The sequence below is a fragment of the Nomia melanderi genome, chromosome 10, assembly GCF_051020985.1.
Source record: "Nomia melanderi isolate GNS246 chromosome 10, iyNomMela1, whole genome shotgun sequence".
Taxonomy (NCBI): domain Eukaryota; kingdom Metazoa; phylum Arthropoda; class Insecta; order Hymenoptera; family Halictidae; genus Nomia; species Nomia melanderi.
Window position 1 is genome coordinate 5,686,006 of NC_135008.1, and position 25,115 is coordinate 5,711,120.

General features: G+C 48.2%; 1 protein-coding gene across 10 annotated transcripts in view; it reads left to right on the forward strand.

Moving 5' to 3' along the window:
- kek5 (leucine-rich repeat, immunoglobulin-like domain-containing kekkon 5 protein) overlaps nt 1–25,115 on the forward strand; it is a 333,208-nt gene that overhangs the window by 264,443 nt on the left and 43,650 nt on the right. For all 10 annotated transcript variants that reach the window (XM_076371230.1, XM_076371229.1, XM_031982775.2 and 7 more), the window contains one exon: nt 4,916–5,095. In XM_076371230.1, coding sequence (XP_076227345.1) covers nt 4,993–5,095 — 103 coding nt within the window. In that variant the 5' untranslated portion in view covers nt 4,916–4,992. The remainder of the gene's footprint in view (nt 1–4,915; nt 5,096–25,115) is intronic.

The window sequence follows — 25,115 nt, forward strand, 5'->3', positions numbered from 1 at the left end:
TCCGACGGGTAATGGGTGACAATTTATACACGTTCGAACATTTCAATACCATAGTAATCGAAATAGAAGCGATCCTAAATTCCCGTCCGCTGACACCACTTTCGTCAGATCCTAATGATCCTTCTGCTCTCACTCCCGCCCATTTTTTAATCGGCAATTCGTTGACGGGCATGCCCGAGACGAGTTTTCACGATGTGCCGAGCAATCGCCTGTCATCCTGGCAACATGCCCAGAAGGTGAAACAGGACTTTTGGACTAGGTGGCACAAGGAATATATCCACCACCTCAACGTGCGACAAAAATGGACCCGAGGATCGCACGAAATCAAAACGGGATCTCTCGTGGTCCTCAAGAACGACCATCTTCCGCCGCTGCAGTGGGACCTCGGACGCATCGAAGCCGTACACCCCGGCTCAGATGGCGTCATCAGGGCGGTGACAGTTCGTACGGCAAACGGCACGTTCAAGCGGAATGTCAAGCAACTCGCGCTTCTTCCGACGGAAGACAACGCTTGACATCCCAGGGTGGACTGGAGCATCCACGCAGTCCACGGCCTCCACGAGAAGAAGATCATCCTCTCGGATCCTCACACGAATTTAGGATTAAGTCTTCGTCGTCTACACGACCCCGTATCGCAACATTGTATATTACATTCGCACATTGTCAACACTCGTACGCAAATTGATCGACAGGGTCTCTCAACGGGGGGAGCATGTTCCGTCGTGGAACAAGGGGCCTTTCGGGATACCGAGGACCGCGGCACGTCGATACACGGTTCTGGTTTATGACACGGGCGCAAACACGATCGAGCGTTCGGGACAGTTGATCCGGGGCCCGGCTTCGGCCATTGTGCAAGTCAGCCTCGCATTTTCTGTCCCGTACAAAAATCGCCCCTGTCATAAACCAGACAAATTCTCGCGCAGCGGCGAGGATTACCCGCGGCCATGGGTACGTGCCCGTACTTAGGTGGGCACGTGCACATGGGCCCACGTAACGGGGTTTTCGTCGCTGACTAACCGAACGTGCGCGCAACAGCGAGGACTACCTGCGGACAAGGGTGCGTACTCACATCGGGGTACACCCTTGCACGTTCGTCAAGGTAGCGGTATTTTCTCGCTGTTGCCAAATGTATTTTTTACTCGAGACTTCGTCGATCTCTTGTTCCCACTCCGTCAGCATCCCCTTCCGTACATCCGAAGGAGGGGTAAGAAAGTTGACTTGTGGGTGCAAGAGTTCCGACGAAGGTTAGTCATACATCCGCATTCGACAAGTCAGTCATACATCCGCATTCGACAAGTCAGTCATCCATCCGCATTCGACAAGTCAGTCATACATCCGCATTCGACAAGTCAGTCATCCATCCGCATTCGACAAGACCGTCATACATCCGCATTCGACAAGACAGTCATACACATACATTCGACAAGAACTGTTCTTTCCATAATTCACGACACGCGTTCGACAAATAGAGTTCTCGTACAACATTCGGAAAACTCAATCACGCATCATCTTCGAGTCTATCACACGACAGACTCGTACAAAATTCTCGATTCGAACAAAACGTAACGCGAACACGCGACCACTGCTCTACCGACGGATCCAGGTGCCCAAGATTAATTTGGCGGGCATCACACGTCGATCGTAGCGTAACATTTTTGGTCCTTCGAGCCGGATTTGCTACCTACGATCCCACAACGGGGACACTTTCATTCGGCCCCTAGGCATGCATCGTCGATTGTTCCGTAATGTTCCATTGTGTCCGCGCGACGCGGTTGTCCTACGAGTCTGCAAGGCGCGCGAACACATCGGCGAACAATCAGGGGAAGAGCAAGACGACGCGCGAGGAAGCGGGAAGGGCGGTGGATCGGTGTAAAGGGTGTCGCGGGGATGAGAATGGCGCCGCGGAGGGAAAGGGTGTATTCCAAAGAACGCGATACATTACTTACGAACACAGGCCCGTCGCGAAGTAATGCGCTGCTTGTACAGGCGGTTTCATTATCGCCGCCCCTACCGGCGACCTTCCGCATTCAACCTCTCCCCTGTCCGACGCACTGCGATCGCGACTTCTGAAACATCTTTAAGAAACTCATTCATCTCGACCCGGTTATGGTCCTCGGTTTAACTGTACGGAACACCGGGGGACGAGGAGAAGTTTAAAGAAGTTCCCGAAGAAAGGAAAATAGAATTACGCGAAAGAAACTGAAAGATCACACCACTGGGCCAAACAATTCTCGAGACTTCAGACCGGTTAACCCATAACTGATAGGGCGAGCCCTCCGGGGCTTAATCAAACTTTTTAAACGGATGATAATCCGGGTATTTTGAATACAAACTGGATTACCGTTACTTGCTTCGCCCTGGTAATCGCGTTAACTTGGATTCTAATTGAAGAAGATTTTGCAACTGTCTTACGTATTTAGTTGAGTAATACCGCAATATGAAACATTCGAAAACAACGTTTAACCTACTCGCTGCCGATCGTGAGTACACTCGTGGCTAGCGTGTGTTTCAAATTACACGAGTGTATTCGTTGCATCTTGAATGCGCTTGAACGGAAAGCGAAATGATAGGGAATTGCATGATCCTCCAGATTTCTGACCGGAATCGAAGAAACAACCTGTACATCGGCAGGAGCCGCTGGCGTTACCTTCGCGACGCCGATGAGCCACCCTTTTAAACTCGCCCCTCTTTCCCTCGCGCGCGTTTAGACAACAACCGCATGCACGTACGAAACACGCCGTGGGCACGATTCCGCGTACACGTAAGTACGGTTCAATCTAACCTCACCCTGCGCTCGTTGTCATCAAGTACTTTGAATTTCGACCAGCCAGAGACCCCCGCGCCACCCTCCTCCCCCCGCCCGATCTCTCTTTTTCACTCGCCGCTATTCTTCCAGCCTGATTCCACGCGTTTTAACGGCCTCTGCGCCCCCTCGCTCGTTCCTCGCCGCGAGTAAATTGAAACGGCCGTGAAACCGCAGAAAGCTCCGGCCCATTCACTCGAGAGGCTCTCGCACGGCCGGACTTTTTGTCAATTCCTCCCCCTCTCTCTCTCGCTTTTCTCTTTTTTTTTGATTTTATTTCAGTTACCAAACGCGAAACAAAATTCGCGGATACGCAAGCGATTTTCGTGCCAACGGAAAACGCGATTTCGGTAATGGGCGGCGGCGCTGAAGGAACGTTCGCCGATTGTTGTTTTTTGGTCTCCTCGTTTCATCCGTTTATCTGTATCACAGCTTTTATTTTGTAAACCTCCCGTTCGCTGGATTCTTTTGACGAAGTGGCGGCGATCAATCATTCGTCTGACTCGCAAAGGAACAATTCCCTCCGGGGTTTACGTTATTCCCTTGCTCAGCGGCGCGATTGTTATTCCATTTAGAAGCGAGTTCATTTTTGCCATTAAACCGCGTCCCTTTATCCCGCGCGCATTGATTGACTCGTTCGATTGACCCCGCAGCCTCCTCCGTCATGTTTATCTACCCTCCGATCGACGACGCGACGCGACGCGACGCGACGGTGTTCCAAGAGATTGTAGCGCACGCTGAGCGCTGGGTATAATAACGCGAAGAAGCTGGTTTCGTAACAGGCAGCCTCAAGCTTGTTAGAGTAATTCAAGTAGACCGGCGTCGCGCACAGAAGGCGGCTCTTGCACGAATTTGATCGTAATATGATTTTAATGCGGAAAAATACTCTCCCGTTCACGTGATCCTACTTAGTACACTCTTTTGTGATACGCCGCCGGCCCTTAAGGCAATCAGTCTCCCATAACGGTAGACAAACATCGGTGAATTACGTAACTTCGAAACAATTACCCGCGGACCGACAGCCGTGCACGCTTCGATCTCGCGAATTAGTGTGTTAAGTGCAGCAATGAATTCGGCGCGTTTGTGGAATCAGTTCGTTATTCGTCCGAAGCGGGTATCACGCTTGAAATATTCCCCATTTGGAACTGAAAAAATCTCCGAAATGGAGAAATACGTTCGAATTTTAAAAGAATTTTCAATCCGTCGGGTGAAAAGGCACTGGGTCGTGCGGCTGTCACAAAAATCTGCGTCGAACAGAAATGCGAAATTGGGGTCGGCACAAAAGAGAGCCGGTCTTTCGTAAGCCGGCGAATCCTCGCGATAAATTGAACGTTCTGCGGCTAAAATCCATATTAAAAGAGCGCCCGCGGGCCTCGCGTAGCCATCCGGGAAACTTTAATCAGCGCGGTCCGCAACAAGTTCCGCCGAAGTTTCCCCTGTGATCGGCCGAAAAATTAGTATGGCTTGATTAAAACTGCTCGCGCGCGGCGCGCGCAATTAAAACTGCTCGCGGGGAAAAAAATGTAGGCTCGCGTTAATTACCGTTCGGTGTCCGTGGCCCGCGTAAGAGGAATTTAATAATAGCCCGCTGACCGGGTGACCGTAGAAATGGGGGGACGGAGCGGACCGCCGCGACAAGCCGCGAAAAACCGTCCTCCTTCACCCCCGTATCGATCAGGCGGCCGGTAAACCCGGCCGCAGCGCGATTTCACCCTTTGCCGACGAGGATTTTTTGAAGTATTCAAAACCTTTGGCAGAGGAAGTCAATCGTTTGAGTCCCACCGACCGCCAACTGGATGCTCAGATTCCACGTCGAAAAGATCTACATTTGACCGCTTTAGATAACGGTGTATTTGAATTTCACTGGCGCTCGCCGTTTCGTTGCTTTCCCGCATTTGAATCGTGTAAGTAATACATTCCACGTTTAATTACTTGTGACTCGAACGATTAAATACATCGAGACCTCGAATGCCAAATGGAAACTGCACTGATCTCTCACTGTTTGAAGAATTCGATTACCTATTTACAACGAATTTTTATAATTCAAGTACAATGCGACGACATTCGTTCTCGAAGAGCTGACAGCTGATCGATTTATCTTTCTTGTTTCAGTGTCACGCGTACCCGGTGATCGCCGGCGCGATTTGCAACGGGGAATCTTCGAGTCAGCGACCAGGAGGGATTCATTGATGCGCCACCGACGATCGATCCGCGACGGAAGTGACGTGCCACCGAGGACAAAGAGGAGGAGGACGACGACGACGACGCGCCGCCGAGGAAATCTCGCTGGACGTGAGTAAATCCATTCCCGGCGTCTCGCGTGAAATCGAATCCGCCGGCCGCCATTGTTCGGTCGTGCGCGCGGAAATTCCCGGCCCGATGGATTTACGTCGGCCGACCGCGTCAAAAACCGCTCCCGCTTTTCCGCCGCCATCCCCCCCTTAATAACAGCTCGGCCGAAGAACAACGAGATTCACGCGGAAAATCCAACCTCGCGCGAACGCCGATTCTTTCGAACGCTCGGTGACGACTGGTTCGTTCCCCATTTCCTCTGCCTTTCCGCCATGCAGATGGCTCGGCTCTTTTATAACGCTGCGAGCGAAGTGGACATTGTTGAATGTTAATTAGATATTAATTAGTAGATGTAATTGCTGGATCGACGGTTCTTTCTTTTTAGATGTTTCTTATTGGATGTTTATAAATATCTAGGTCACTGATACAATTTCGAAACTTTGATTTTCTCGAGAGTTTACCGAATAATAAGCTCTGCAACTCTGATTCCCTCTTCTGGGAACGCGGTACATGGAATTGAATCGAGATCCGAACTGCCGGACAAGATGCAGCGCACCTCCGACTGCACCCTCGTTTGCGCCCTCATTCGGATTCATAACTGCCGCGATCCTCGGTTCCAGTAGAACGGAGAAGCTTAACGAACGCCGGAATTACCGGAAACTAGAATTATACCATCGGAAAGCTACTCGCCGGAAACGATACCTGTATTTTTACCGGGAATCGATACGCGGCCGCGAGTCGGTGGAATAGGCGAATTTAAATTTGCGGAAGAGGAACGCGGCCCGCTCGGATTATTCGAGCTGGAAGGTGTTCCCCGGCGCATAAATATTGACCGAGCGGGCCGATTTCATTCGCCTCGTCTCGTCAACCGAAATAACCGGCATCGCTTCGATTCGTTCTAATATCAATATCGATGTGTGCTTAGACGTCGTCGAACGGCGAATCGATGGGGACTCTGTCTGGAAAATGTCGGCTCATGAATAACGAAAACGGTCTACGGACCTATTCTGTTTGTCTTCTGCTTGCCCCTTAGCTCCTACCCGTGCTCTATTTTCCTCGACAGATGAATAAATCGTCTTTGTCGTTGGCGGGTTTTCTGTAATCGTTAACCGGGGCGCGGCCCGTGTCCCTTTGACTTGCTGATTCGGCGGCGTTCCCCATCGAGCCGGATCATCGATGTCACGGTACACCTATCAACGATATTTCATCGATACCCGGCATTGAATATTCATCGGATAACGACGGCGCAAACTGCGCCGTGCACCGAATGCGTGTCGTCCGTGATTTTATCGGGGAACTCCTAAGACACGCTCGATCACCGTCCGATCGCGGCGAGTTACGTTCGCATTTTTACCGGACCGGCGGCCGACGCGGGATTACCGTATGAGCGGAATAAACAACGAGCAACCGAAAGACCATAAAAACACGCGACACACGGCCGTACGCGTAGCGCGCGCTGTAACGTCGCATTCGCGAGATGAGAGCGGCGCGTACGTGTCACTCACAGTTTGTGACATCGGCGAACGGACGGCCGCGCGCCCGTTTATTTCGCCGTTATGTTGATTACGATCCGGTGCAGTATCGGTCGGTGCACGAATGACCGGAGCGCATCTGGCCGCCCCCAAAGGCACACGTGTATCACCGGCCATTTATTCAATCCGGATTCCGTAAATTCCGCTTACAACGTCCTGGCAGCCGCGATATCATCGGGCTCTGTCATATTCCGTAGATATTGTTGCAAAGGATCATGGTTCCCTTGGCAAACGTATCGGCGTCGAATTATGTAACCGATTCTATAGCCGACCTGGCAACGTAAATACTACGATCGTAGATTATTCGCGTACATTTAACTAATTAATTGTATGAAATACGTAGTCCAAATATTTTTTAATTTTCTAATTTTCCAAGTAATCGGTTCTATGGGAACTTTATTAAATCTACGATATCCTTGAACGGTGTTTCACGCGTTAAACATTTTCATGCGTTTGTAAATCGCTGTACGTTGGAATAACCGATGATCAGTTGACCGACGATGCATCAGGCGACCTGGCCATAGAATACGCCGTTCCCGCGTGAGTGTCGATGCGGCAGGAATGTGAACGGACGTGCGGAAATCAGGGAAATAGAGGAAGAGGGGACTAAGCGAGGTTGATCGCGAAATAGAAAACGTATCGGAGACTGAAAGGGAACGTCCGGTGACCCCGTTCCGCGGTCTTTTCATGCACGCACCGAGGTGGTTGAAACGAAACTGGAATACGCCCGCGCGGAACACGTCACTGGGTAAATGGGTCCCGCGAAAAAAAGATCGTACGCTCGGTCGAAATCGGCGTTACGGTCAGTCGATGGAATCGGGTTAATCGCGATTACCTCGCGCCCCGCATCGCGTACTGCACCCTCGCCATTCGCTGATGGATCGAGCGAATCGTGACTATTTCGAGGCCGATCGCCGGCTTCGCGGTCATTCGATGACCTCGGCTATCGACTGTTACGCACGGTCCATCCTATCTCGATCTAGGCTCAACTCGTCCATGCGAGAAGCCTAATTTCTCTAAGAAACTAACAAAAAAAGAAGAACATAACGATTACAGAAACTAATCACCCAGAAAAATCCAGAACGCTCACAGAATCTCGCTATAAGAAACTTCGCGGAAGATTATATGGACTGCGTCCGATGTAAATCGCAGGAGGAATTTTCATAAAGGAGAGGTATAAAAGCCGATAAAAAGAAATTTATGCGATTTTTACGTTAACCTGTAAAGTTCTCCGAAAAGTCGCAGCGCCCTTTGAAGCGCGCGGAACGTTAAATTCTTTACGAACCCTTCGCGCAACCGGTCATGCTTATCTCGTCTTGTCTCTGAACCAAGCTTCCCTTTGTTCGAGATTACATTTTCCCCGGTTAACGTCCAGGATTTCCAGAACGCGCATTCGTCGATATTTCCGACAAGCCACACTTTGAGCGGCGATGTTGCTACGACGCGGTTTAGATCGCGCTCGAAAAGGTCCACTAAACTCTAACGAATTTTACAGCGGTCGTTCCCGCATAAGCTCGTAAAAACGGAATTCAATACCTTCCGTCAAACGAGGCCGCGGGACAATAAAATATTTATACGCGACAATGACGCGTCTCCGAGCCGCTTCTCTCCTTATTTGTTTCTCGTCAGTGTAAAAACTCGACGATCGATCGGCGCGCGCGCGCGATAATGGAGCCGCGGCTTTTCGTTCTGTCATAACCACCGATAAAAATGTAACGGGGGACGTCGACGTACCTCTCCCTCGTAGCTCATGCACGCGGATTGTCCGCGAGACGCGTGTCTCCGGCACGTTCGTTCAGGCCGCAGCCGTGGCCGCCATTCCGCGCGTGGCGCATGAATCTCGCAACGGGCGGACAGTCCGTAAAAGAGCGGCGTGCAATATAACAGAGTCAAGGAGTCACGTTCCCGGCGCGTAAATCTTCATCGAGCGTGAGCGTGTTGCCGCGGCTGGAAACGGGACAGCCGGCGACAGTTAATCAACGAGTCGATCCGGCGAGACAACCGGCCGTTATCGCGACCGAAAATATGGCCGCAGAAACCGCGCAATTATCGGTCCCTGCCGTTACGGACAATTTTAGATAACAGTCCGTCGGTCGAACAGTTGTCAGACGCGCGGCCGGTGACTGCGATTCGACGACACGGCCGAATTCGCGGGAATCCCCGGTTAAATAAATACAAAACCTCTCTCGGTCGTACATCATCTCGCGACGCGCGACGTCGCGCCGGTTCCGAGGTAAATTTTAATTTATTCCCTGTTTCCGTTCGCCTTTCGTTGCGCGTACTGGACGTCACGGACATTAATGACGGCGGTAAATTATTTTCCTGCTTATCGGGGTCGCTGTTAAGACGGTTCGAGAGGAGATCGTTTCGAGGATCGCAGAGGTTGGATATTATGATTAATGCGATTGGAAATATTCCACGCGAGCCTCCTTTGTGCGAGTTTCAAGAAGAAATCGAGCTTGATTAGGGGACACGGCGAAAGGAATAGATATTAATCGAATGGTAACAAGTACGTAGCTCTCTGGAACAAAGAAACTCATCAGGAGCTATTATTCTCCCACGGTTTAGCCTAACGAACCTGTTCAGGGTAATCATGATAAATGGAGCGGCCTGTATACACCCAGAACAACTCGCTTTAATCTGCAAATGGACTTATCAGGGGTAGCAGCCCGGTTTCGAAAGGGTTAACCATGAATACAACGGCAGAAAGATGCGAGGAAACGTCCGAAGATCTGGAGCAACGTACAAACAACGGGGCCTTAAATAATTCCTGCCTCTATGTAGAAATGTTCCGGCCGTTAAAGTTTATGCTCTCTTGTAACTCGTTCGTGCAACGTGTGTTTACCTCGCGTATATTTCCAGATAAATCTATGAATACATTAACCCTCTTCAACTTCAAAGTAATCAAGACCTTTAACAGAGCCGAATAATTACCCATCTATCGAGCTGCTGAACTCTAAACTGAAAGAGATCTATACACCAGTCTCCCACTATTTAAATAATCCAATCAGTTTCGCATCTTTGATTTCTGCGATACGAAACTTTCGCGTCATCAGAAGGACAACGTTCGTCGCCGAGGCGTCAGAGTTTCCAAATTGTCCGCTCGCGTGTTTCAACAGCTTGAGTCGTCGCGAATCAGCGTCTCGGTGTCGCATCTTGCCGCCAGAGCATGCTCGTCCCGGCAGGGACGAAGCATTAAGCCGTTCGACTTGGTCGGGACAGCCGGAGCAGATGCCCAGGAACATGCAGCTGTTACAAATTCTAACAAGGAGACGCAATCTCACGCTAGATCGACGCGGGCTGGCCCGAGTGTACAGCGGCGAGGCGTGCGCGCCGTAATTTTTAGCAATCAGCCCCGGCCCATTTCCTGGCCCGTCCGCTCCCTCCCCCCTGGCCCGCCATCGTTTTCCCCGCGTAATCACGTCCACTCGGGCGAACTTCTTTGCCCGCCCGCCACGGCAAACAACTCGTAACTCCTTCCCCCGCCCTTTATCCTTGGGAAAAAGTTTTCCGTCTCGGTATACGATATCCCGGCGATCCGCCATACGGGGCCAGACACGCCGCTTGAAAAATAGCGGTCGATTCCTCGGATCGATGGAGACTGCGAGCCGAACTCGCGCCGGGCTGAACCTTCGCCTTGTAATAACGCGCCTCGGTGTGTACCTCTCGCTCTAGTCGCGCGAACTTTTCGTCGTTCGCCGAGATCGAATTTAATTTAAGCCTCCAACGCTTCCAGCTGAATGCGATAGTGCGACGCAATTAGTTTCTATAAAATCTCCCCCGCGACCGACCGTTAAAGCGCCGCGAATCGAGTGGGCGACTTGATTTTAATCGGCCCAGACGCGAACGACTTCTTCCGTGCCGTTCCGCGCCCGCGCCCGCGCGCGCGCGTGCGGTCCGCGGGTTTAAATGGTAACCGTCGAAACTAAAAAGCGTGCCGCCCCCGTAAAGCGCGTGTAAATTCGTCACGCGATTGTGTTTCCTCGGGCATGGGACTGTCTCGCGTGTTTCGTAAACGCCGACACGGCGGGTGTCACTCGCGCGAGCCGTACGTGTCGGGGTTTAATGGAAATTACGCCCTGCGGAGATGATAACGCGAAATAAGGGACCTCCCATTATAGATGTGCACGCGTGGAATTTAATTTTGAAACCCGCTCGCCGCGAAATCTGATGGCGCCCTTTGGGACTGTCCCGCTGCGCTTGGAGCGTGTTCAGGTGTAAAGTATGGAATGATTGTCCTCGAGTTGTTTCTTATCGTCACAAACGACAGATTTACTATAAATTTCGATTGTATCCTATTTAAACATCAAGCGGATATAATAAGGTAAGAATCGAAATAGACCCGTTAACACGTTGACTGCTATGGTCACCGATGACTTCCAAATTGCTGAACAATTATAATAAAAAACTTGATTGTAAATAAAAATATTTAGCAATACAAGTAGCTAGATAGCGTAATATGACTACTGTGATACTAAACCATTAATAATTATTTTCAATATCACTTGCCTTTGTTATTAAAGAATAAGTGTTACTACTCGAAACGCTGGAAATTCTCCTGGCAGTCGACGTGTTAATGGACTGAGTTAACTTTGAATCCAACTACTCAGTGCTCAGCTCCGTATAAGTGTAATAGTCGGTCTAATTAGGGACTACTTTTCAAGAGATAATTATCAAGTATCATAACCCAATAGAGTAATCAAACGGCGAAGCGGTGTATCCGGTTAGTCCGCCTTTGCTACTGGTCTCGGTCGACTCTTTCAAGAATTATCGGACGATCTCCGAGCACCGCGCCGGTGGCTTTACTATTTCGAAATCGCGCTAAATGCCAGCAACCGAGCCACCGAACATCGCGTTTGATCGATGATTACCGGCGATCGATCCTTTTCCCCTCGATCAATTTTATTAACGTTGACCCACGGTGGATCCGATCCATCGGGAAAGAGGTAGCGCGGATTCATCTCAATTAGCCGGCGTTATTACGGCGGAACAGGTTCTGGTTCGCTGTACGAAGTACCACGAGAAACTGGAAATGACGGACTAGTCCAAGTTAGTTTCCGCGGACGGCGCGCAGGGCGAGATGGTTGCCCCGGCTGCGCTCGGTTGCATACAACCGACGAGATAACGGGAAAATTTCAGGGTTGCCGAATGGGTTACGAGAGAGGTCGGTCCGTATTCCGCATCCCCGCCCCGACGATAATAATTTCCCGGCGGATACGTCTCTCTGTCTCTGTATACGTATATACGTGTGCGCCTGTGCGCGCGCGGATTACCTAAGTAACACGGCCGGCCATCATTCGGAAGATGGAAGTTTGTATGAACCGTGCAGCTCGATGGAGTTCATTAATTATGAACACAAAAGCGTGTTTCAGTGCAATTTTCAACCGTACAGTGGCCATTGTGACACGCGCATAATACATCATTATTATTTCGTTTCGTAATGGGGAGTGGAAGGTAACGCGTCCGCCGTGCACGCGCGCTCCCCGCGAAAGTAGTCGGAATTAAATGCGGAACGCGTAAATTGAAGGCTGACAATGATGGAGAATTGTAAACGGAACGGAGGCCGCCGGGTCGTGCGCGGCGCGCGCTCTTCTTCCGCGTTTACCCGGCCGGCTAATTAAAACTCTGTCCATATTGTTTCTTGTTTTCATTAGTTCGCGGTTTCCGTGGAAATAAACGAACCTCTTCAATATTCGATAACCCCGCGCTACCTTCAAGACGAGGCCACTGAACCAAATCGAAAAGCAGAAGCTCGGCTTCTTCAATCTTGAGAGTCGAACTTGATACGATAATCGAACCTATCAGATGCAAGAAGGTTGAAAGACCGATCTTTGCGTCAGATATAGGCTTTTCAATTTTCTGTTCGAAAAAAGTTGCTTTGATCGTACGAGTAATTCGGTGTGTGCTGATTCTCCGGACAACGTGTTAAGGTAGTCAGAGAATAGTGAATACGCAGTCGCAGGAATGATATTCTCGGGGAATAACGGGCGGAAAAAGAGCACGAGGCCGCGGCGAATGAATTAATTCGGGATACAAGCAAAAATGGAGCGGCAACGTAATCAGGCGGCTGCGACGGGATCTTCGGGGTGTCGTTATGTTTTTGCTCCTTTTAGCCGGTGTCCCTGATATCGTGACGCGCGCGGTACACGCAGGAAGCCACGTTTAGACTCGCATTACACAGACAGCGGTGTCGCCGGTACTGACGCACCGTAATTACCACGGCAATTACTGCCGACACATTTCACGTGTAGCCGCACATTGCGCCGTTTCGTTGCGCCGCGCCGCCCCGTGCCGCTCAAATTTTCCTGCTCGTCGACGCGAGCCAATTCCCGGATAAACGGATAAAAGCAACCGAACAACAGCCGATCGTTGCCGTTCCGCTCGCGAACATTAGAGACGCGGCGCGCCATCGTCATATCGACGCGGTGAATTCATTCGGATGGAACTCTGTAACGCTTCTATTCCGCGGCGATCCGATATTTCGCATCGATTGCTGCTTACATCTAAAAACTGGTTAATAGAAGACGTCGCACAGTGACGCCTGTGGACAAAACTCCAAAATTCGATTACTCGTACGACGAAAAATGAAGGTGTTGTTGAATAGTCCATGCTGTACAAGATAATTTTCATTTCAAATTGTGTAGATAAACTCCGTTTCTCTGTTTATATAACGTTTGGTGTGAAAAAGTCGTAACCATCGTATGCTCAGCTCTGTACCTTACAACTTTCGTCTGAAATATTTGTTTGTATCACTCGTACTGTTTAAGTTAAGCCGCACTGTGCGTCGGAAGAACTCATTTTCGAGTGTTCCAACGAATGTAATCAATTGCATCTTGCCTCTTATTAGTTGTGACACGAGATTACTGACTTGTACACGGGAGAATGAAATGAAATTGGAATTTAGCTATGAGTATATTTTATCCCTCTATCTTTCTTCATATTGATGATTAACATGACACTGATTAACCCTTTGCACTCGAGAGGTGACTCTCAGTCACCATTTAATTTCATATAAAAAAATTCCAAAGTGTTATATACAATATTACGTTCTGTATAATGCACCTGCATGTGAAATATTCCTATAAAATATCTTTGTTTCTTAATTGACGTACGCTTCCTCATTAGTTCGTTTCAAACGGCGCCGAATGTTTCTAGCGAGAAGCTTCCGAGTGCAAAGGGTTAACATTAACGGTCAGTGAACACCGAGATCCCTAAGCGAGTCAGCCCTTTAATCGATTAAAACAGAATCAATCGTTTTTTCCCTTTCCGACTCTTCGATTCAACGAACGAGAATGTTTCCCCGAATTAAAGAAAATTCGCGCGAGCAGCTACGATCATTCGCGATAGCCCAACATTGCCAATCATCTCGTTCTCAAACTCCGCGTGGCAAAAGCCCTTGGTGAAAGGGCTGCCAGGGAAACTTGGATTCCCGATACAGCGGAACGTTGATTATCTGTGATGGAGTTCGCTCCCGATCACTCGGGGGCCTCGCCGGCTCAAATAAAAGCGGGGCCGGCTGATAATCGGAAATCAGATAACCGAAACTCCATTGCAAATGATTTAACTTCGTCGCTGCTGTTCTCCGTCCACTACGCCCCCCGGTGCAGGATTTAAATAACTCATCAGCCCTTTATTAACTCCGAAATTGGCGAGCGCGAAGAAGCTGATTAATTCGGCGTCCTCGAGAGCTACAGGGCTCGATCGGCGACCCATCGGCGAGCTTCACCGTCCGACGCGAAAGTGAAATCGTTCGAGTGCGCGCCAGTTCAGCGCGGATTTAATGTCCGGAAGGCGTCTTTAACGATCGAATTCTTGCCGGAAGTTTTGCTGTAAATATAATCACCGGCGATGACTTTGAGGAGCGCGTGCGTTCGAAACTTCGGAGAGCAACGTCTTTAAAAGGTATTACACGGTTAATGTTCGAAAGTGTCGCGACAATTTGCCTGCTCCTCGCTCGGGGCTCGTTGATTGGCTCCTAACGCGTTTCGCTCCGCGTTTTAATTCGCTGTTCCGTCGCGGAGCGTTGCATGAACGAGAAAACGCAAAAACATGTTGCGATTGAAATTGAAAAATTCATGAGTTTACAACAACGCCGATTGTGCCTTGAAAGCGAACATATTTTTCCGCGAAAATTTTTCCCATGAAACACGAGCGACGTGTACGATACGCCTATTAGTTCATTTCGTAACTAACAATAACTGAATTCTATCAGAGCGCGCTACATTTAATTTAGCGCCACGCGAATCGCGAGCGACGAATAAACGAAACAACCCGCGCATCGGTGGAAAAAAAAGGAACGACGGGGAATTTCGGTGCAGTTCGTTAATTAATCAGCCGCGGCGATAATTTCGCGAGGCTCGCAGCCACGCACTCGTTTCACGCACTCGGTTTTGTTTATTGCTCCGGGAAACCGTAACGTTAAAACAAATCGTCCGTAGTACGCTCATGCCGGGCCGCCAGTAAATCATTGGCATCGTTACTATCGGGGCCGGCTCTCTCGCACGTGCGTGAATATGAATTATACTATCTGATTGATCACTATTAACGCGGCGTAGCCCTCGGATGATACGGGGGATGAGAAATTACGGTCCGCTGAAAAATTATCATCGGCGACTGATGATCTCGCGCGTCCGAACGCCGTGCGACAATTGATCTAATAGATTCGTACGCGTGAAACATTGTCCCGGGGGTATTTTAAAATGCCGATTTTATTCAAACGATACCGTCAACCGAATGTGAAGCTTTCATTTTAGATTTAACCCCTTGCCCTGTGACTTCTTCCTGAATTGTGATCGATCTAACTACTTTGTTGTTGATAATTCATTCAAAATAAGAGAAAATTCCAATCGTATTGTAGTATCTAGAATTTTTAGCGTAGGTTAAGGTATTTTTAAGAAGAGTGAATGTAAGAATGAGTGTGAGTGAAGGACAGGTTGTAAAACGGACGAGAGAAAGTGACCTGCAGAACGTCGCGGACCCAAGATTGCTGGGCCAGCTTTCCAGGGGTGCATCCGAGTGTTTGTGACGAGTGCGAGTGAGAATGCTAGTGATGGAGAGAATGATTCTTGGCAGGGAATACCGGTCAGAGAGTTGCGGGAGGAGAGTCGTGTTGATAGTGTACAAGTAGTTGTACTTTTTACCATATTTTATATTTTGACCATAGTTTTAGCTTTATTTTATTAAATACATATATTTATTCCTAGCTCTCGATTACTCAAGATCCACCCTTTCATTATTTATACTATAGTAACACTGTAGTATTCTACGTCAACGTTTATTCTAAAGTGTAATCATTAATAACAGAGGAATAATACGTAACTTGTATTCGAACGAATTGGATAATATTGATGTTCGTTAAATTCTACTTGGAACCTTCGCGAGTCTGATATCGTAGAACAAGGGGCTAATGTCAATCGCCGCTGCGTATTTTATATCTCACCGAGAAATCGAGAAACGAACGTCAACGCGATTAATAAATGGGAAAAGAACGAGTACGCGGGAAGTTCTTGTTTTGTCAGGGCGGCACGTTAACACCACTTAGTGCCTCCCACTAAATCTCCTTTATTGCCTCTACCCGATAGAAGATATTGCGGCAGCCTCTGCCCCAGCGGCACAACGGTATCATTTTCAGATTGTTCCCCGCCAAAGCAATTAAAAAAGGCTCCGTTTCACCGTGAATCAGCCCGTTCCCTAAACACCCGTGTAACCAGTCGTCGAACAGCTTTTTCCGCCGCGGTCGTGTTTCTCATCCCACCCACATCCCGTCACCATAATCATAATCACCGAAACCGTAATTAGTTCGATGGCGGTCCCGCTCGCAGAACGCGGCCAGACAAAAACAGCGTAACAAATCGATCCGCGGAAAACATCGTGGCGTCGATTTACTACGCGACAGTATTATTCCCGTCCCGGTATTAAACGACCGCAATTACTTAGCCTGCCGAGGAGCGGCCCGTTAATCGGCGCCCGTCGGGACCGCCATTGGGAATTTCGGTTTTCAAGAACACCCCCGCGCAATCAAACGTACCACGAATGTCCTCTCCTATCATCCTCAATCTTCCTCGCTCGATCTTTCAACCTCTCGCAATCTGCTTGACTCGCTAACGATCAACCCGTTGCTAAACAATATCGTGCCACGCGAGAAAGATGTGAGATAAAAGTGGACGCTGGTTAAAAGCTAATATGATATTGAATGAACATTATTTAGTGGAAGTTTTAACCCTTTGCACTCGAAAGGCGACTCCTAGTCGCCAGATGATTTGATAGAGGAACATTACAAACTTTGGTATTTCCATTACCCTCTGTATGCTGCATCGATACGTGAAATATTGAAAGAAAATAGCTTTAGTTCCTTGATCCTTTGCGGACTTCAGCAGATTAGGCCAAATTATATCTCGTATGCTTAAACAATAGAGAAAAAGGAAACTATGCACCGATCCCTTGCTGCTTCAGTTATTAAATCATTCGTTCGCGACTCTGCATTCGAAATATGAAAGTTTGATCTCGGCAAAACGTCGACATTCGTGCGCAAAGGGTTAATTCACATGTGATTTCTTAATGAATTCATTTCAAAGTATCTCGCTTACACCTAATTAGAACGTACCGGATATTTCAATCGAGAATCTCTCGAGTGCAAAGGGTTAAGTGTAAACTCCGATTGAAATTCTTTCGAAATGTACACGAACGAGCTCCTATTTTACTAAGAATAATAGAATAAAGTGTACAGCGAACGTCTATAAATCTGTTGCGAACAGAAATGAAACGCCAGTGAAACTCTTCTGGGTCCACGTTAAATACTACGTTCCTGTTATCAATTGTTACGCCCCGGAATAACCGTGGAACACGGAATTCTTCTTTGTTCCCAGTAAATTATTAACGCGTAAATCATTCCGGGTAGCGGAGTTACGAAAGAAATCACGGGCCAACGGGTTAAGCGATTAATTCGCACCAGCACGGGCACAGGCCTCCATTGAAACGTCGACTTCACGCGCGATCCGCCGCGGAGCGAAGCAATTCGCAAGTTCCAGCCGGTTCCCTATGCGTGTGCATGCGCGGCCGCGCTCTCCGGGCATTTACCGGGGTATCACGAGTACAACGGCAGCGAACCTCATTTCGACGGGCACAGCCTCGATGGGTTGAACCTCAATTGCCGGCGTTGCATGCAGCACCACGCGCCCGGCCGGGTTCCTCTTCCTCCTCCGTTGAACGGGCTGCTCGCGCGAGACCGTCCGCGCGCGTCCCAGCAATCTGCCGGCTTATCGTTCGATACATCGTTCCCGGACGGGCATCGTCTCGCATACGTTAAGGCGATCCGGCGGGGACACGCTGATCATAGTTATTTGATCAGGCCGCGTGGGATGCATTACCTTTATCGACGGAAAGCGGACGGCCGCTCGTGAGATCGCGGGATATTATTACCAACGTCGACTTCAAGTTTGCGCGAGAGAGATCTCCGAGGGCGCTCGACGGTCCGCGGCGGAAAAATCCGTCGCGACGCGCGCTGGTTCGACGGGAAGTTTACGACACGCTCGACGGAGCTATTGAAAAATAGATTTTTCGGAACTGTAAACCGTTTTGTTTGACGAGAGGACGCAATTATATTTTTACTATTGCATAGGCGTACGCGCGTAATGCACCCGGAATTATTTAGGGCGGACAGTATTTCCGTGGTACATCATGCCGCTCATGAATGAGTCAACGAGACATTCAATTTTCATGTACAAAGATTTATTGATGTACGTAAAATGAGGTTCATACATTTTGCATGCATTCTGTTGCATTGTACGACTGTCGGAATATAACATGCGCAGTTGTAGAATATAACGTTATCATACGGGAATGCATAAACTTGTTTCCTTTGCGGCGCAGATTCTTCGGGCGGTCGACTGAAATTCATGTCGCGTCGTTATTGAAATCAGCTTCTGCAGTGGAGAGTTATTAATTGGCCTCTTGGCTGGAGTTTTTATGGATCTCAGGGATCTTCTATCGATGATCATCTCGTTTGGTGATCCTTTAAGAACAGTTTAGAATTGTGCGAAGTTAAGAGGAACAAACGGAGATACGTGTTTAGCTTGAAAAATTGTGGCGCATACGTTCCGTGGACATTTTGGAGCAATTCCAATATTTTCCAAAGAGCCACGTCCGTTGGACACGCTGCCATTCCTGGCCATTCTATGGAACAATCCACAGCTTGTTTCCATTTGCTCCTTCTTGTCATTTTAATTTCGCGAGAGACAGTCGACTGTGTGTACACATGTTCTCCATTTATGTAAATGTATGTTGAAACTCTACTCGTCGAAAAACGTACAACAAATCTGTGTTGGTACAAGCTAGGATAATATTGATAGAGCAGACAGCCGAAGATGGGGGCGTAATGTTTCCTTCGTGACAAAAGGTACCGCGAGAAGAAGCGTCCCGTATCGTTTTTAATTATTTATTCCAGTTAAGTTCGCTGTAATCCACGGGCGAAAGGCGTTAACTGTGAAATGAATTGTCGACAAGAGAATTAAACGCGGTCATTACGGCGGTTCGATGGCAGTGAACTAGGTCTTGGTATTAATAAAATCGCGCCACGTTTTCCCAGCGCGTGCTTACGAACGAACGAACGAACGAACGAACGAATTAATCACGATGAGTTATTGCGCTTCAAAACCGTAATAACAATAATTTTCCCATGCGGCGGGAAACTCTGCCGTTTCAGCTATTAAATTCGCCACTTACATTTTAAAATCCCGATAGCGCGTTATTAATCATCGTATCCTATCGCGCCGTTCTGACCATCATGAGCTTTCGTTATCATACATTATTGGAGACGTGTCGGGCTAATTTTGTAATTACAAATTGTTCTCCGTACACGCTCCGAATTATTATTAATCAATATATCCCCGAGCGTTCGGTATGTTCGTAAAAATTTAATTACCCACCGTCAGACTTTATTACCGGGCATTATCATTTATCATTGGAACGTTTGTTCCGCGCGATATTGCCGATCCTTCGAAGATCGTCTCTCAGCAATCGAGGATTCGATACCGGGAACGTAACGGCGTACATTGCGACAGGGATTATCTCCCGGCAAATGGACTCGGTATCAAAGACACTAACTTTATGGAAGTCAACTCCATATAGTACGCAGCCGATAGAACCAACATGGACTCCGCGCGGCGCATGCATCTAGATATCGTCCACGTAACGCTCGGCGAACACTGTGGACTCAACCAACACCTCGGAACACAAAAGGAACAGTACACACCGCGGAGAAGCAGAGTAAACACGTGCCACTGAGAAACCGGCGACCTTCTTGTGGACCGAAGGGTCTATATTCAAGCTCCCCCCGATCTAATCGGACTTTCAGATTACTACACCATAAAAATATCCAATTCTCTTGACGTCTTTTATACCGTCAAGCTTTCCGATACATCGAAACATCCCGTACATCGAAAGATTTTCAATATTCATGAAAAGGAATATATAAATTCTTCAATTGATCTCGAAGAACTTGTAATCCCATACCTACATCTTACAAGACACTTCTCGCTTTCTGCTGTCCGCGGTTGCAAGATGTTCCGTTAATGCTCGCTGAGAAAAAAAACCCCGGGAAAAGAAGGTAAAGGCGGTTTCAAATATGGGAGGTCATCGGCCTAACCGGGACTTATTGTTCCCGAGGAACGTCCCGATATTTCCTCTCCCATAGACGGTCAAAGACAATGAGCACACAACGTCGCAGGGAAAAACGTTGTCTTTTGTTCGCGGGCCTCGCGTCACGTCGATGCGATCTGTAATACAAGCGGCCCACAGGTATCCTTTCTATTTCGATTCTCCTTTTACATCGGCCCGTTCCCGGAGGAATAATTGCGCGAGCACAACGACTCGGAAGAATTTATTTGCTACCTGGAAAGTACGAATGCTCGCGGGACTAAATACGCTCGCTCCAATCGACCGTTCGCCGGCACCGGTGTTTCACGGTTCTCTCTCTCTCTCTCTCTCTCTCTATCTCCCTCTCTCTTACGATGCACAGCAATTGCGAGAAATATGAATAGCCTTTATACATCCGACATCCGCGCAAATCGTGACGAGTATTTCGTTCGCGGCTAATGGTTACGTTTCGGGACCGTTTGTGTCTCCCGCGCGGTTAATATCTCAAATAGATACACTAATTTCCGCCGGTGCTCGCAATTACCCGGATACGGAGCCACGTATTTTCTAAAGGCCGGACACGTATAGCCCGTTCGGAGTCGCTAAAGGGTACAGAATGATTTCAATGGACGTGCTAGAATAAAGTGCATCCTACACGCGAACCAAGGGAATCCGTCTGGCGTATTTTAGTTAATCAGTCCTTAATTCCACGAGTAGATTCATCGACGTTTCCTGAGAAACGAGTAGAAGTACTAATCATGTTTCTTCGTTATTCGTTCTTGTTTGCGTGAACCTTCTCTATATTCTGTTCCCTATAATTAACATTTCCACGAAGAAAAATCTTATTCATTCTTCTCTGAAGTTCATACAACTTTACGACGCTCGAGTCGATTGTCGGCTTGTTTTCTTGAGTTTTAGATCCGCGACTCCAATATTCTGTTTCGCCGCCGTCGTATTACCAAGCTTATTCTTCCGGCTCTTTAGAATTCTCCTATAAGAGGACAAGATTTTATCTCGGACGTAACAGAAGGTTCCTGGAGGGGAGACGCGAAAAAATATGAAGATCTTTCGCGGGCGGAAGTGTTACGATCCCTTTGTGGCGGCGTTTCCTCGCGGGCACGCCGGCGAGCAGATCGTACCTACCGTACACGGAATGGTATCTCTTCAAATTGCTTTGTGCTCTCGCGCCGCGCGTCTCGCGAAGATGCTAACAGTGCGGTTTTGTCAGGCCGGGCGTAAAGAAGCGCGGCGTTTATGGAACGCCCGTTTTCGAAGCCGTCGGGCCGACCGGCTGTAATAACGAACCGACAGGTAGCAATTTTCGATTCGCCGCCCTTGCGGTGCGTTCCGTCGATCATCGGGAGATTCGTTCGGGGAATCCGCAACGTTCAAGATCATTGTCCGACAGTAAAACCCATCAAACCGTCATCGATGTATATAAGGTTGACCGTTCGAGCCCGAGGCGTTACACTGCCTAAAAGCGCCAGTCTATCGGTTCGTAGAATCAAACGTAGCTTATTTATTTCTTTTCCTAATTTTTCAGTTTTATTTTTGTCATTATCCGCCTGAGACTGTAAAAATATAACGACCTATTTAAAGTTTCTTTTTGTGAAAATAGAAAAGCTCAGTTTCTTCATTGAAACGAAAGAACGCGATCTCTTGGCATTTTTCGACTGAATTTTCGCAGAAACCGGTGGGACTCAAACGGCTAATGAAAAGAACGGTAATAAGAAAAGAAAATATTGAGTACATAGAAGTTTGAAATTTAATGAATCCTATAATCGTCATAGTTAATGTATGTATAATCCTTTAGCTAAGAATTTTGTCAACTCGTATTTCTAAGAGAGTGTACTAAACTAAATTAAACCGATCTAAACTAATCACATTTATATAATATATGACAAACGAAAGACGTCATTGTTGAATTAGAATTCACTTACGTCAGACCTAAACTGGTTTCGCTGAAATGATTGTCAATAATACTTTACGAGCACCAATGGCGCCTATTATAGCCATTTCTCTGCTAGAAATCTTCGATACCTCTGTAAAATGGCCAATTATTGCGAACACAATCTCGTACGTAACCAACGCACGGTCAGTTCAACGCTGAGCTGTCTTGACAAGGTAACAACTCTGAATATACCGATAATGGTCCGATAAACTGATGGATGGACGATGATTTTAAAGTTTCCCCGCGGTTCGACGCGACGGATTGAATGGCAACCGGGGATTTCGCGCTTCGGCGAGGTCGTTCGCGCTGCTCGCGTGACGGCTCGCATTTTCGGGGCTCGCGTTCGTCGCCGTGAATAAGATTAATGGGAATAAATATGAAATTTGCATTCAGACGTTCTACACGCCGGAATTCCTGGTGACGATAGAACCGCATAATGGAAATGCCGAAACGCGAGGGGCGCCGCGCGCGTCTTATACCCGGCCGAATGCCGCGAATACGTGGCGGCGCACAGGTTTGCCGGCCTCTGTTTTGCGTACCCGCGGCAGTAGTTCACTGGGAACACAGCTGGGTAATAGGGCAGTTAATTATACCGGGATAATCGTAAGAATTATTGTCCCCTCTAATTCCGTTTCGCTATCTCCGCTCTTCACCGGTGATCTCTTTTTATACGTTCCACTTTAATCAAAATTGTTACCCGTTCCCGGGGTCTAATCAGCTTATTAGTCGGGTAATTGTAAAAGTAATTGCGTTTTCATGCGCCTCATTCTTTCGCCAGGTTTTTTCCATAAATTCCATTTCCTCTGCGAACGTTTCACGACGCGTAGCATTAAACGTCTACTTTTCCCCAATTATCTGCTTCATTATTGTTAAACGTGAATTGTTGTAATTATTCGAATACATTAACCGCTCTCCCCGGTAAATGATTTCCATCATCATCGCGTAATTCACCGCAAATTTCATACTTGTCCCAGTGCATAAAGTACGGACCCGTTCAGTAACCTCCCTAATGAAACCGCCGGCCTCCGCGCGGATGAAACCGCCTCATCCGTTCCTCATCTTCCCCTTTTCGAAATCCGGTTAGCGGGCGCGTTACAACGTTACGTCGTCTGCTCCGGATTAACGACAATGGCCGGGCGGGTCGTGTCCCAAAGAATGTGTCAATAGTTGTTCAACACTCATCGAAACACACAACATCGATTACCAATGACCGCGTGAGCCCGCGCATCGATGATCCCCGTGTCTCTTTACTTTTCGCGCGCACCGCAAATAGAGGCTCCCATTCCAATCAACTCGTTATTTGATTGTGTTGCCGTTTTCATAGCTTCCCGGATAAAGGCGTATTCACACCGTGCTTTCCGGCGCGCCGTTCGACAGAAATATTCTTTGAACGACAACCGACACGCGAAACTGGTGATGGATGAATCGACCAGGAATTTTTGTCCGGCGGCCATCGCAAAACGCTTAGATGGAAACCCGGCCATTGTGGGGCCGTCGTGAAAAGTTGCGGAACCTTTTCAAAACTGTCATCGGTCAAACGGGAAGCCTTTGTAAGATCAAACAATCAGAAACCATCGCGGAATCGTTGATAACCCGGTTTTCAAATTTCCGGCGCGTCCGCAACGAAATTCGAACGCAATTTTCATACCGGCGAGCTTTTGTGATTAGCCCCGCCCTCTTTCCGATATAATTGTACAGCTGCTAAGCTGCGGATTTTACGGTTTTATAGGATATTCGATTGTACGGAGCGCGTCATCGCGGGATTTAAAATGTTTAACGAGATTTTTCATACACGAGGAATTTAATGGACAGGGCGGGCCGGTTGTTGTTTAAATCGAACTCTTCGGGATTTATTCCGATGGAATTCGCGTCTGCATAAACGCACCGTAACGATCACGTTCGCGCGGAACGGAATGGTGTGAATCGGACTTAAACCGGAGCAATAGATTTACCGCAGACATAACACCGTCTAGCCGGCGCAAGTTTCCAAGTCGGTTTATTTAGTCGGCCGGGCACGTTTACGCGCGCACGCCTACGCGAGAGGAAAGTCGCGTGCGTCGCACGTGTCTTCGAGCGACGCGAGAGCACGACAGTTGATTTTAACGCGCGCAGTGGCCGGAACACGGAGCTCCGGCTGCCGTTATTGCGACCTCGCTCTTCTATTTTATCCGCCGCGGCGTTCCTGTAATTCATGTTTATTTCAACCGCCGCGAGACTCCTATAACGCGATTAAGAGATCGATGGAAAGCGACTGCAAAACGAGGATTCATCGTGAAAAAAAATAGTACACGCGAGAGGAAGAAATCGAACGAGTACACGAAAACCTGTAAAATGTAAATTTCAAATCTCTGTAACAGGGAATTTTTTAATCGCGTTATACGGGATCCCGCCGTATATTAAAACGCTTGTCCTTGCCGTTCCCGTTTCTTTTTCGGACAATGGACCGCCTATTCTCCGGACGCCTGTGTTTCCCTCTTTCCTCTTCGACGCGAAAAATGCATTCACGTGGACCGCGCTATCCAATTTTTCTGATTGGCAATATGCGTTTCTTTGTGCGCTCCTTGACGTGCTCGACGTTTCCATTTGAAACTTTTATACCTTTTTCCGAAAGTATATTGTTGCTTTTCGCAAAAAAGGGGGGTGAAAAGAACAATAGAGATGAATGGATCTTTGGAGCGGGATACAATTGTAATTATTTTTCTTTCGGTTCGCGAAAAAGCTGCTGGATTTTACACGCAGGCTCACCCGCGACACTGTACGCTCTCCTCTTGCACTGTCCTCCACCTTTTTGCTAGGCAAACTTCTATTTTCTTTGATACTGTACATTATTTTATCCTCCCCGTAATCTTTGGAGTCCTTCTGGACACAGCCAAGGATAATAAGACGCGAAGGTAGGAAAATATTT